Source organism: Lepidochelys kempii, chromosome 18 (assembly GCF_965140285.1).
Source record: "Lepidochelys kempii isolate rLepKem1 chromosome 18, rLepKem1.hap1, whole genome shotgun sequence".
Taxonomy (NCBI): Eukaryota; Metazoa; Chordata; order Testudines; family Cheloniidae; genus Lepidochelys; species Lepidochelys kempii.
The window spans coordinates 8278124-8291262 of record NC_136397.1 but is presented as its reverse complement, the minus strand read 5'-3'; the positions used below and the strand labels follow the sequence as shown (position 1 = coordinate 8291262).

The window sequence follows — 13139 nt, the reverse complement described above, 5'->3', positions numbered from 1 at the left end:
TGGCTGGGAATTTTTCAATGTTTTTTTTTGGCCTCCCCAACAAATGCTGATTTGCTGAAACTGAAGCTGTTCACGAAACAGGGTCAGGTTCAAGGAATTTCCTGACTCAAAAGAAAGATTTTTTTCTCCTCAAAACGGCACGTTTGGATACTTTCAAAATGAAAAGAATTTGTGGTTTTCCAGTTAATGACTTTTCATTTGGAAATTTAAGCTAAGGAGACGGGGAAAAGTCTAAAAAGAGGAAAAAAGATTGAAATCAAAACAAAATGTTTCAATTGACCACAGAACCTGGGGTTTTGGTTTGCAAATGTTTGAGATTTGGGCTTTTTGACCCAAACTGAGAAAGGAAAAGATTTCAGACTCAGGGTGGAAAAACCATATCCCACTTAGCTTTAACACATCCTTCCTGAGAGACCTTGGATAGATCACATAGGCACTTCTGAAAATTTCACCTTCAGTGACTTAGGAGCCTAAGAGCCTAAGTCACTTTTGGCAATGGAAAGTCAGTTGGGGCTTTTCAAAATGTTACCCTTAGTTTTGTGGGGTACAAACGGAGAGAATACTTCCTTTCTCGGTCTTGCCTCCTTCAACAGTCAGCCCTTTGGGGCAGGGACTATCTCTTGTAGTGCATACAGGCAGCATCCAGGTTTTAGGGTTTCATCTGGCCACCTGCAGGTGTCAGGAAGAGATCCTCCCCAATGTATTCTGGGAAGTTTTTTTTTTAAATTTCCTTCCTCTGCAGTACCAGGGATGGCCATGGCTGGAGATGGGACATTGGGAGGATGGGCCAGGACTCTGAGGGGGCATGGAGCGTGCTGTGTGGATCTTGTTCACTTTGGTCTAATTTCCATTGTTGAGTTTTGTGAGAGCTCTGGGTGGTGGTGATGATATGATATGATATATGATATACAGAAGGTCAGACTCGAACTAGTGGTTCCTTCTGGCCTTGGACTCGATGACCACGAACAAGGTTCTGATCTCAGCTGGGACCTCGAGGTCGTGTTATACTGCAGAGCGTATTTTCTGGGAATGACAGAGGCAGCGCCAGGACTTCCAGCTGCGGCGCTGCCCATACCCCAGCGAGCGTTTGCAGCCCACGGACTGTGGGGGTAACGGAGGGTAGAAACATTAAGGCCGGTGGCTGGATCAGATCAGAGAGTTTCCCAACGTGACTTTATGGACTTCCACTCTCAAGCTTTGTCTTAACTTTTTTTTTAAATTTAGGTTTTCAAATTTGACATTTTGCATGAAAAGAAACCAGCTCTTATTAGAATAACGAACTACAATGGATTTTCCCCTCATTCGTTCCATTTAATTCATTTCTTCTTCTGTCCAGTTATGGAACTCAACATAGCATCTCCTCTCGTCTCCCCTGTGAGAGAACCCTCTGCATTTTCTAATGCCTCCATCACCTGGAACACATGTTCTTATTAACCATAGATTTAAATATCTCCTCCAGTCTGTCCCTAGTGGAGGAGAGGTCCAAGGCAGTTGAAGTGGGATTGTCTCCTCATAGGCTTCTTCCCACAAAACACCCACATTGGGGTTTTTACTAGAAACGTTCTAAAAAACAAGGAGCAGGTAGATGATCATTCCAACTCCAGCCATATAGAAGCTAAGCTTGGAATGAACAACCCAAGGTGCACCATGGTCTCCAAAGAAGAAGTTGGTTGAGGTGGCTACTGCATATTTATTTGTGCAGGAAAATTAATCCCTTGGGTGATTATTAATTAACTGGATTCCAGCAGCACCTAGAGGCTCCAGTGGAGATCAACACCTGATTAGGTTGGTACTATACAGATACATAGTAAGGGACAGTCTGTGCCCAGCAGAGCTTGCAATCTGAATAGACCAGGCAGATGAAGGATGGGTTGTCACAGCCGAGCCACAGTGAGATTATGTAACATGCCCTAAGTCATGCAGAAAGGGGAATTACAGCTGTGCTCCCCAGGGCCTTAACCCCAAGCCTATGCTGCCTCACGGCCTCCTCAGCTGTACTGTCCACATGATGAACTCTGGGATGGCGAAAAGAACCATTCTCTGGAAGGCAAAATCCACTTCACTCACAGGTGGTGGTTTGAGGATGCTGGCTATCGACACAGGCTGGGACAATTCTAATGGTAATTGCCAGGAAGTCGTTTGACCTTCCTTTTTCTTCCTTTCTGATGGCTTTTTCAAAGACGCGCACACACACACCTTCCTAAAGGACAGAGTTCACGATTGCCTGAGGCAGGATTCAGCTGGACCTAGTCAAGGCTCAAGAAGCAAAAAAACCCCAACAGTACTTGGCTCATTACTCTTTCCATCCAGCCAAGGATCTCAATGGGCTTTGTAAACGTACATGATTCAATTATGACCCCCTACAAGGAAACAGAGGCACCACAGAGCAGTTCAGTGACTGACCCATGCAACTCTGCAGCAGAGACAGAAATAGAACCCAGGTTTAAATGCGAGGCATGTACCTTCGTCACGAGATTGGCCTCACTTTCCCCCAGATGACCGAGGGAAAAACCTAAGCTGTCACAGTCTGTTGTTCCGGTGCCTGGATTGGGTTTTCAAGTCACATTGACGAGTGTAACGCATGAATTGCTAGTAAAGAGAGGCCTGCTTTTCGGAGGTGCGAGCACCTGCAGCTTCAACTAAAACCAACAGGAGCAATGGGTCCTCAGCATCTCTTGGACATCAGGAGCCTAGATACCATGGTGATGGGTGGGTTATGGCTAAAGGAGGAAGTATGGTTGCATGACTAATGCATTAGCCTGGAACTCAGAAGATCCAGGCTCAATTCCCTGCTCCACCCCTGCCTTCTTGGGTCACTTTGGGCAACGCACTCTCTTTGCTGCAATTCCTCCATCTGTAAAAGGAGGGTGACAATGCTTCCCCTCCTTGTCTATTTAGGCGGCAAGATCTTCGGGGTAGGGCCTGTCTCTTATTAATGTGTTTGTACAGCGCCTAGCGTGACAGGGACCCAATTTCAGCTGGAGCCAGCCAGGCTACAACACAGTAACAAATGAGTGGTGTTTGCATTCCGGAGGGAGAGCTGCCTACCCAAAGTGACAGAGCAAACCAGGCATGGATTGGGCAAGATTATCACTGAAGCAGAAATTGGGAGCTGGAAAGAGACTCGTTAGGTTACCTCCATCTTGCTCTCAACCAGCATGGGATTTACTTGCCTTGTGGTTTATCATCCAGCACTTTGTCCCATTCATGAAAATACAAGAGCCGATTACACAGAGCTCCATCAAATTCTATTTATACCATGACCAGATGGGGGTTTGCAGAGATGCCATTATACTTCTGGTGGCTCACATTAGTCATAAGAGAAGTAATAATGTGGTTAAGTGACTGTTCAACTGATACGGGGAGGAGGAAGCTGTCAATTCGCAGAGCTAACACAATGCTGTACGTCCCCAAACTGCAGTAGGAGCGTTAATTAATGCAAGGCCGCCCCGGAAGGAAGGTGGGCAGGTGTCATCCACGTTCAGAGATGGGGAAATTAAGAAAGACGTAAGTGGCCTGAGTTCAAGGGGTACTCGGTACACAGCTTCAGTGGGAGCTGCAGACACTCAGCACCTCAAAGTCAGCCAAGTCACTGATGACCTAAGGCCACCCAACGAATCCGTGGCAGACCTCGGGTGAGAACTCATCATTCCACCCAGGCCAGCACTCGCTCCTGTAGATGACAGTGCTTGTGTAAGACTGGGGAGGTGATACAGACCAGTCTGCAACCCCAAAATCTTCCTCAGAGTTGCTGCTTCCCACGATAAAATCCCCCATCCTGTATCTGTGGCCGACGTTCTTTGTTCCCAGATGTATACATTGACATTTAGCCATGCTAACACATATTAATTCCTGGCCCCCCACTTATCAAACAATCCATATCAGTGACCTGCCCCCTTCATTATTTAGCACTCCAATGCGTGCGTGTCGTCTGCAAACTTTATCAGTGATTATTTTGTTTTCTTCCAGGTCATTGATAGAAATATTCAATTGCATAAGGCCAAGAACTGATCCCTGCAGGGTCCCATGAGAAACATCCCATTCGATGATGATTTCATTTTAAGACCCAACTAGTTAGCCACAGAATGTCTGGCAATCCATTGGTCCAATTTCAGTTTCCAGCTGTCTCCCTTAATTTGTTATTTTCATTAAGAACGAACTGAGAGAATGGAGAAAAGGACTTAGTGGAGGAAAGCGACACCCCTGATATCCTGCACTCCAGAGCCCTGAATGTTGGAGCGCTGCCCTTTTGGCAGCTTTGCAGCCTTCCTAAAACTTTGTTAATTTCCCAGCCCACATGCCAATTTGCATAGCATTACCCAGCATGCCCCACACAGAGACTTTTTTTCTTTTCCACAAAAGGTCCCAAACGGCTCATGGCATAAATAAGATAGGACAGAAAAAACCCAATACAGCCCCACAATGCATTCTTCATCCCCGGCCCCATTGTTATGACAGTTTTACAGCAGCTAATACATGCAAACTAAGTTTGTGCACTAAATGTGAAATTTAAGGGTGGGAGAAAAGACTATTCAGCACTCCCTCCTTAGACCAAGCAACAAGGAGATCTTTTGCCTTGGCTCCCATCTCATCCTGGGTAGTGAGAGGCATTGCTAGCTCCGGGGTCAAAGGCCAGCTAGCCAACAGTACCAGGCACTGCTACACGGTAATTGCCGGAGCTGTAGGAAGGTAATTCAAGCAGGACAGCGAAAGGCAGGTTAGCTTCAGCCCTATCACGGCATTGCCAGCCCCATAAACTCGGCGTGGTCTTAAAATCCCCCTCTCCTCTTCCCCTATATCACATCCAGGTTCTTGTTATGGCCAGCTGCTTTAGAGGAGCCCTTCGTGCAAAGTCATCCCTCAACTTGCTCTCTGCTAACTATGCCAGCCCCAACCACCAGGTTTGTCTGTTTTATCCGTAACAAACTGCATGTTTTCTCCCAGGCTGGCTTGGTCTAAGACCACGACTCTCTCCCCAAGACACTTCTGCTGCGATGCCTACAAGAAAGCCAGATAACGAAGGCTACATGGGGCGGGTGCCTGTGTCAATCTCTCTGTTATACAGACACACCGACGCAGGGCCTCAGCTGGTGGAATTTGCTACAACTTCAGTGACCTTCCTGGAATAGCAGCAGCTTACGCCACCCTCCCTCGCAAGTTGTCACGTATTTCGGACCATCACGCTATGCCCATTGTTAGCTTACGTCGCTGAGAACTCACCGCTACCCTCATCCTTCCCCGTGTGGTTTGTCCGTCTTTTGTCGCATCTTGTCTTCATATCTGATGAGATCTTCCGGGCAGGGACCCTGTCACTTACGCGCACAATGGAGCCCTGATCCTCTCTCTCGGGGTTTTATACTGCTGCCCGTCGCCACGGTATCCGAGCCCCTACCGCGTAGCCCAGCACAAACGGTAACACACAGTAACCTCCTCGCCAGACCCCCGACGCTCTCCTCCCAAACGTCAGAGCTGTACAGAACACCGCTGCTAGAAATCATCTTCCCCCCTCAGGCTTAGGGCCATGTCACCCTCCTCAAGCTGTTCACTGGTCTCCCGCTGGCTGCATTAAGCCTAGGTCACAGTCTACTCCTCACACTGCCTCATATCCATGGCCTTGACAAGGCTCAGTGGCTCCGGCCACTTCCCTTCTCCATACAGGAAGGGTGTTTGGGGATTTCCGCTGTGATGAAGAGCCCCGGCGGGGGCTAGTGGGAGACCTGCCAGAGATCATTTGGGGATCCAGAGCCACTCAGAAGCCTCCTGCACCCCGCTGAGGTGCCCAGGCAGAGGTGTGAAGCAGGGGGCGCTGCCAGTCTGGATCGAGGCATATGGGCGGGGCTGTGTGCGTGGCCTGGCAATGGGTGCTGCCGGCCAGAACTGTCACGCATTGCTGGAGCTGGGTGCAGAAAAGCTTGCTTACATGTAGGGACGCAGTCCCCCTTCAGCGTAAAAGCCAACACCTTCCGGCATTGGTTCAGGGGAGTTAGAAAGGAGAAGCCATGGCTGGAGGAGGGAACTGTGTGACCCTGAATCTGCCTGGCCTTGGGGCTGGTCAGGCATATGAAGGGAAAGAGGCAGAATCAGATGTGACGTGGGGCGACGTGGGGAAGGGAAGTTACTTGTGACACACAAACACACGTCTGACAGCAAAGAGCATCTCCGGCGAACAGCGCGGATAATTCTACCCAGCCTTCGACCTGGGCTGCCGCACGCTGGGAAGCGCCACAATTACAGGTAATAAGCACCCCCGGGCCGCCCTCTGTCTCCCTTGAGAAGAGTTCCCCACCCCCACCTCCCTGCTCACTCCGCCCCAGCCCAGGGAGGGGTAACGGCTGGCGAGACGGAGCGTGTGTGATGCCCGCGGGGACGGTCATTAGCTGTAGCCAGAGGGCTGCGCTGTGGAACGAAGTCCATTTCCTGTTCAGTTCCCAGCAGGAGCGGCAGGCTATTAAATATGGATCGAGCTCACCTCGTTCCCGCACGGAATGGAAATGGGCTGCTGGATGCGGAAGGCCAGCTCTCCCCGTACCGTGCACGCCTCCCTGCAACTTCTCCATTTCAACTGGGCTGTCGACGTGCGGGTCTTAGTCTCTGCTTCCCCGCCCCCACCGACTGCAGCTCACCGACCCCCAGCAATCTCTGGCTCGGTGTAAAATGCAGGCTAAAGGTGGTATTGATCCCTTTTCAAAGCCGCTAGCACATTGCTGGTCTTAAATGACAAGAGCAAAAAGGCCGGGGCTGCAGCTTGCCCTGCCGGGGCGGCGGAGAAGGGGTTATACAGTTGCGGAGGCAAGGCTGACAGCTCAGACCGTAGCTGGAACACAGTGACTCGGCCCTAGGGGCCGGATCCTCAGCTGGGGATGTGGCCCATTGACACTGATCTACACCAGCTGGGGTTGAGAGGCTAGATTCTTTTCTTCCAGCCAGGGCTGGCACCATGGAAAATAGAGGAAGCAGGGTCTGGCGGATAAGACCCGAGCTGAATTTCAGGACAGTCCGGCCTGTAGCTGCATCACCTCAGACAAATCAGTTGGCCTGTCTGCCTTAGGCTACGTCTACACCTCCACTTATGTGGGTAGAACATGTGTTTATCAGGGGCGTGAATCAGCCACCCCCAGAGTGACGTTAAGTTACTCCGAGCTAAGCGCTGGTGTGGACAGCGCTACGTTGGTGGGAGGTGCTGCTGCCGGTGATGGGGGCTAATTAAGCAAACGGGCCCCGTCGGCGTAGAGCGCCCACACGAGGCAGCTCACAGCAGTGCAGCCGCATCGATACAGCTGGGCTACTGGAAGGTCTCTAGCGCACCAGAGCGTCCCCCGCTGTACAATTGCAATACCCCCTCTCCTCAGCATTGTGGGGGTTAAAGTGCATTCCTCCTCAGAAACGGGACTAGAAGCACGAACACCTCAGGCTCCTCTCTTATCTCCAAGGCCCCGAGCTCCAATTTACAAGTTTAAACAGAGACAGGAGTGGGGATTGGGGGGTGGGGGTTCAAAGTGTGGACCCTACAAACCCCACCTGGCACTAGGGAGTCTCCAGCTCTCCCGTCCTCCCCAGCAACCAGGGCCAGGAGGCCAAAATTATTCCTTTGATGGTAGCTGGGCAACCCCCATGGGTGGGTTTGCACAGGTGTACCTGAGTGGCCCTTCAAGAGGAAGAAAGAAGGAAGGAACAGGCTGCAGTCCCCTCTCCCAGAGCCAGGCTGGCTCCTTAGGGGCTCATGAGAGCCTTACCCGGGCCACCAGCCTAAGCGGATGCGACCGATTCCGCCCCACGGACCCGCTGCCACGCAGTCATGTGACGGGGTGCTCGCGATCCGGCGGTCAGCAGCTCAGAACCCAGGCACGTCAGGTCCGGCGCCCGAGTTCAAGTGGGCGGCGCAAAGCTCTCTACGGGAGAAAAGGTCTTACAGCAGCTGGAGAGAGGCACGTGCTGCAGGGGAACCTGCGCTCCAACGCAGAGAGGCGGGAAAACAATAAAAAGCCCCTTCACGATGCCGCCCAGCCCATCGTCAGCTGGAAGCTTGTTCTGCTTGACTAACAAGCTGCAGCCACACAGCTCATCGGGCAGGAGGGATCTAGCCTAGGGCAGCCTGGCTCCCACTGCAGAGGGCCTGACCCATGCACGTGCCCCAGCGCGGACTCCACCTGACCCTGAACAGCCCCTCGCTGGTGGAGCGTCGCCAGCAGCTCCCACTGAGAGCATGCACAGGCCAGGCGAGGGACAGAAACGCCAGCCGGCCAAACCCAAGCTCCGGCTGCCCGAACCACGCCCAGCAGGAAGCCTCTTGAGCGGCCTTAAATGCTTCTTTGTCCCCTAAGCTTGGGGCACATAAAATCTCAGGGCCTGGGTTCCAGCTTGGCTCAGAGTGGAGCCCAGTGTCACCTTGCCAGGGGGCACGTGGGGTGCTGCCAGCTACGCCATCTTTAGCATCTGAGACTTGAGTCTGCGGCATGGCTAAGGGGTCCCGCAAAGTTAGCCTGGCAGTACCAGCCGTGGGAGGCTGGGGCGTGGTGTGCCATGAGCTCTGGGGCATGGGCAATGTTTGAGAGCTCCCCCTCCCACACACGGCCTGGCACTTACTGGGCACTGGAGAGTCTTACGGGGGCTGCCGCATTTGTATTTAACCATTTCAGAGCCAGAAAGAGCAACAGACTATAAAAGCCTATTTTAAAGCCTCCGCTTCTCCTGCACACCCACTCCCCAACTCAGCAGGACCTCTGAATCCCTTCTAGCGAGCCCACTGCACCCTGAACTCAGCACCCGGCTCAGGACTGCAGTCTGCAGTCCCTTGAGCCTGGCGTTTAGTACCTTCAGACTGACCTGGACGAGCGTCACCTTCACGTGGGCTTTTATAATCCCCTCCGCTAGGGCTTTCCAAGGACGTGGTCTTTGTTAAACCCACGCTCCATCAGAACAGGCCTTTACTGGAGCTAAAGGAGATCTCCTTCAACCACTTGTAGTAGTAGATCCCTTATCCTCTCTGTGGGCTAAGCTACTACAGTTATCTGTAGTATGGAAATGCCCAGAGACCAGCCAAGAATAGGACCCCTTTTGTCTGGCATTCTACAAACAGCGCAAGACAGCTCCCGGGGGGCAACCCCACTCACTGCCAGTGGGTTAGATGCCACCCCTGCCTTTGGGTTTGCCAAGCCAAGCTTCTGACCATCTCTTGCCACTATGACCTGTGGAATCACTGGAACATGAGGGTGCCACGCCCATTTGCACAGACAAGTCAGGGCCAGCCGATCTGTCCCATTCAACCAACAAATGGTTAACTTGGTCCAGCCAGGGAGCTGGCGGGCAGGGGAGGCCAGTTAACGAACAGCGCGCCCCAGCGCTCTAATAGAAGTGAGAATGCTCCCCTCCCATACCCGCGCCGCACGCCAAGGGACATTTCCAATCAAATCACAGCCCATTAGGCATGAGACGGCAGAGAGGCCGGGGCACACGCAGCCTGGAAGCAGCCCATCTCCATCATAGCATGGGAGTGCGCCGAGGAAGGCGGTGGCCAGTCAGAGTGCGGGGAGTGCTCAGCCGAGAAATGCACCGTCGTCAGAGGCCTGCTATTAGACAGCGTGGGAGCGGGCCTGGGATGGAGGCCCTGGAAATGCCCAGAGAACGCCTCCAGCCACCGCAGCTTGTGCACAGCGACAGCGGAAGGCAGTGGCCAGGCAGGGCACTGCCTGCAAATCCTGCCTTGGTCTTTCACAGGTGAGGCAAGCTGGAGCTGGCTGAGCCAGTCACAGAAAGGGTTCTCTGCAGTCTTTCAGGGGGCTGGCTCGGCTTCTGGGCATAGGGGAAGGGCTGCCCCCATCTCCAGGAGCCCAGCCAGTCACTGCAGACGCACTGCGGGCTTGTCTACACTTGAAACACTACAGCAGTACAGGGTCATCATTGTGGACACTGCCTAATGCCGATGGGAGGGCTTCTCCCGTTGCTGTAGTTAATCCACCACCCCGAGAGGTGGTAGCCAGGTTGACGGAAGAATTCTTCCATCTGCCCAGCATTGTCTATGCGGGGACTCAGGTCAGCTTACTTACGTCGCTCAGGGGCGTGGCTTTTTCACACCCCTGAGCAATGCAGCCGGGTTGATGGCCAGACCCATGGGTCTGTCTACACTACAGTTGGGAAGTATGACTGCAGCATGTGTAGACGGAGCCAAACTAGCCTTAACCGAACTCACTCCAACAAGAAGAGCAGTAAAACCATGCCAGCATGGGCTGTACCAGCTGCCTGGGTCCCAGAGTAGGTACAGTCCAGAGTAGGTGTCCAGTTTTGGGCCCCACACTACAAGAAGGATGTGGAAAAATTGGAAAACGTCCAGCAGAGGGCAACAAAAATGATTAGGGGGCTGGAGCACGATTTATGAGGAGAGGCTGAGGGAACTGGGATTATTTAGTTTGCAGAAGAGAAGAGTGACGGGGGATTTGATAGCTGCTTTCAACTACCTGAAAGGAGATTCCAAAGAGGATGGATCTAGACTGTTCTCAGTGGTGGCAGATGACAGAACGAGGAGTAATGGTCTCAAGTTGCAGTGGGGGAGGTTTAGGCTGGATATTAGAAAAAGCTTTTTCACTAGGAGGGTGGTGAAACACTGGAATGGGTTCCCTAGGGAGGCGGAGGAATCTCCATCCTTAGAGGTTTTTAAGGTCCGGCTTGACCAAGCCCTGGCTGGGATGATTTCGTTGGGGACTGGTCCTGCTTTGAGCCGGGAGTGCGACTAGATACCTCCTGAGGTCCCTTCCAACCCTGAGATTCTATGATTCTATCCACACAGCAAGCCCAGCCTGCCGCAGCGTCAAAGCAGCTGTTATTTGAAGTTCGCTAGCTTGAGCTCAGGTCTGTAGACGCACCTGGAGGCACTCGCGGAGTGGCCTCTGGCTGAAGCCTGGGGCCCTGCCGGCTGGCTCCTGAGGGAGTGGACTCAGCAGAGCTCAGCCTGTCCCGGCTGGCAGAGCATCTGGGACGATGTAGGAGGGCTTAGCCAATCTCCCTGGGTGCAGGAGACCCTGGGTGCACTGGGGAGGATCTGAACTGCCAACAGCCACCCCCCAAAAGCATTCCAGATACTTTAGCCAGGCCTCATGTCATGCTGCCAACTTCCCTGCTCTCTCCAGGCTTCTGCCAACCCACCCTCCTGCAGCTGGTCCTCACCCACCACACTCCTCCTGGAGCAGCTCCGTCCTCAGGCTCCTCCCTACGTAGCTCTGGTGCTGTCTTCACCCACCCCCACAGCGTCACACGCTGCCTCAACCCACCCGGGCCCCCAGTGTCGCGCTGGGCGCCTGGCCACTGCTGAGCACCCAGCATGCCTGCCCCAGACACCTTGCCGGGGGCTGCTTCTTCCTCCCCATCCCCCCCCACCAGCAACAGCTGCACTCCCCTTTCCGCTTCCCCAGGCCAGCGCTTCTGGCAGTTCCCTTCCTCCCCCCACGTCCAGTCACCCTCCAGACGCATCTGAAGCCAGGGGTCAGAGGGACCTCATGGGTGAGCAGGAGCACTGAAAGCATGAAGCTCCGCCCGGCCGCACGCTCCCATGGGTTCTGTGCCCGCTGCCCCAGTGCCGTTCCCGTGCTGCTCAGAGCCCCACCTGAGGGGCGCACAGCCAGGCTGCCCCAGGCACTGGCCTCTTCCTTTGCAATCGTTCCGGCCTTCACGCCGCAGGGCACCAAAGCAAGTAGGGAGCAAGCCTGAGACAAAGGACTCCTGGAAGAGCGTGCAGGGGTAGGCCGGGCTCGCTCCAGAGCGGCTGGCCTGAACACTTGCCAGCGCTAAGGATGAGACGGCACTGGGGCTGCGTGGGCTGGTGGGGCTAAAACCACAGTGACCCCAAGGAGTGAGAGTGAAGAGAGGCTCACCCCAGCATGTTCAGCCATCACACGATACTCTTATCTCCCCTCCCCTGGCTGCTCGCAGGGTGCAAGCAAAGCTCACCCCATCCCAGCCACCTTCCGCATCTTGCAGCCTGAGCAATCTGTGAGCAGCCACGCAGAGAGCACAGGCCAGAAACTCCCTGGGACGCTCCGCACAGATGCAGGAGTGGGGAAGAGGAGTTGACAGCAGGTCAGTGTAGCCCCAATAGGAGCCTAGTCCAGGCCTCATCTGGGCCACCTGGTCAGTCACCCGACATGTCGTTCGAGGAGCTGTGGGGAGGGCAGAAAGGAAGGAATCCCCACCCTGAAGGAGGTTGGAAACCTGGCACCCAGCCTTGCACACGGCACAGGGCACTGAACCACGGAGGTACCTGAGCCTGCAGGCTGGCAGCATCCAGCACGGTGACCTGGTTGGCACAGCTGGCCCACACGGTGTCATCCAGCGTCAGCAGGGTTCGCACCGGTCCGGTCCCCACCTCCAGACAAGTGGGCTGCGCCTCGAGATCCCACAGCCCCCCTGCAGAAAACGAAAGGAGAGCAAAATCACAGACTGCTCACAACAGACCAGAGGAGGAAAGGCAGCTTGGAGCCGGATCTCGGCCCCCCCACGCCCCAGTCTAGGGCTTTACCCTCAGGAGTCTCCGATGAGACACTGGTCCCCAGCTGAAACCCAGACCGGGGCATCTCATGCTACAACCTCGGCGGAGCCACATTTCAATGAACAGATGGAGCCCCCCTCTTGCGCCATCCCTCCCTCCGTTCACCAGCTCACCACTCCCTGGGACACCTGCAGCCGTTATTCCCGTGCAACAGTAATAGCAGGAAAATATGTCGCTGCCGACAGCTTCTTCCAGGGAGCGTTAGCTGCTGAAAGTGGGCAGGATCCGCCCAAGGCTCCCCACAGAGCCCAGGCCAGGCCTCCATGCACCTGAGTTTGGAAGCCTCTGGCCTCACACCAGGCCCTCCCCAGCACATCCGCCCGTCGGCGGAGGCGTTCCCATCGGGGCTGGAGGTGGAGGAGAGGAGCTGGCCTGCAACAGGAATTCGGGTGGCTGGCTCAGCAGGACTGCAATGTCTCTTTCCCTTACGAATCAAGTCTCACCTGATGCCTCCACATTGTGAACGCGGCTGCAGGAAAACAAGCACAGTTCTCTTCCCTGCAGCCCTGACAGCATGCACGGTCTATTTATAACCAAGCTGCCAGGTGCGGGCAAGGGGGGGATGGCGTGGGACTGCTTGCACAGGGAACACAAAATACTGGGG

The 13139-nt window shown here is 54.2% G+C and overlaps 1 protein-coding gene across 9 annotated transcripts in view; it reads right to left on the bottom strand.

Annotated features, from left to right (window-relative positions):
* ARHGEF10L (Rho guanine nucleotide exchange factor 10 like) overlaps positions 1 to 13139 on the bottom strand; it is a 191160-nt gene that overhangs the window by 19143 nt on the left and 158878 nt on the right. For all 9 annotated transcript variants that reach the window (XM_073316338.2, XM_073316328.2, XM_073316329.2 and 6 more), the window contains one exon: positions 12248 to 12393. In XM_073316338.2, the coding sequence (XP_073172439.1) occupies positions 12248 to 12393 (146 nt within the window). The remainder of the gene's footprint in view (positions 1 to 12247; positions 12394 to 13139) is intronic.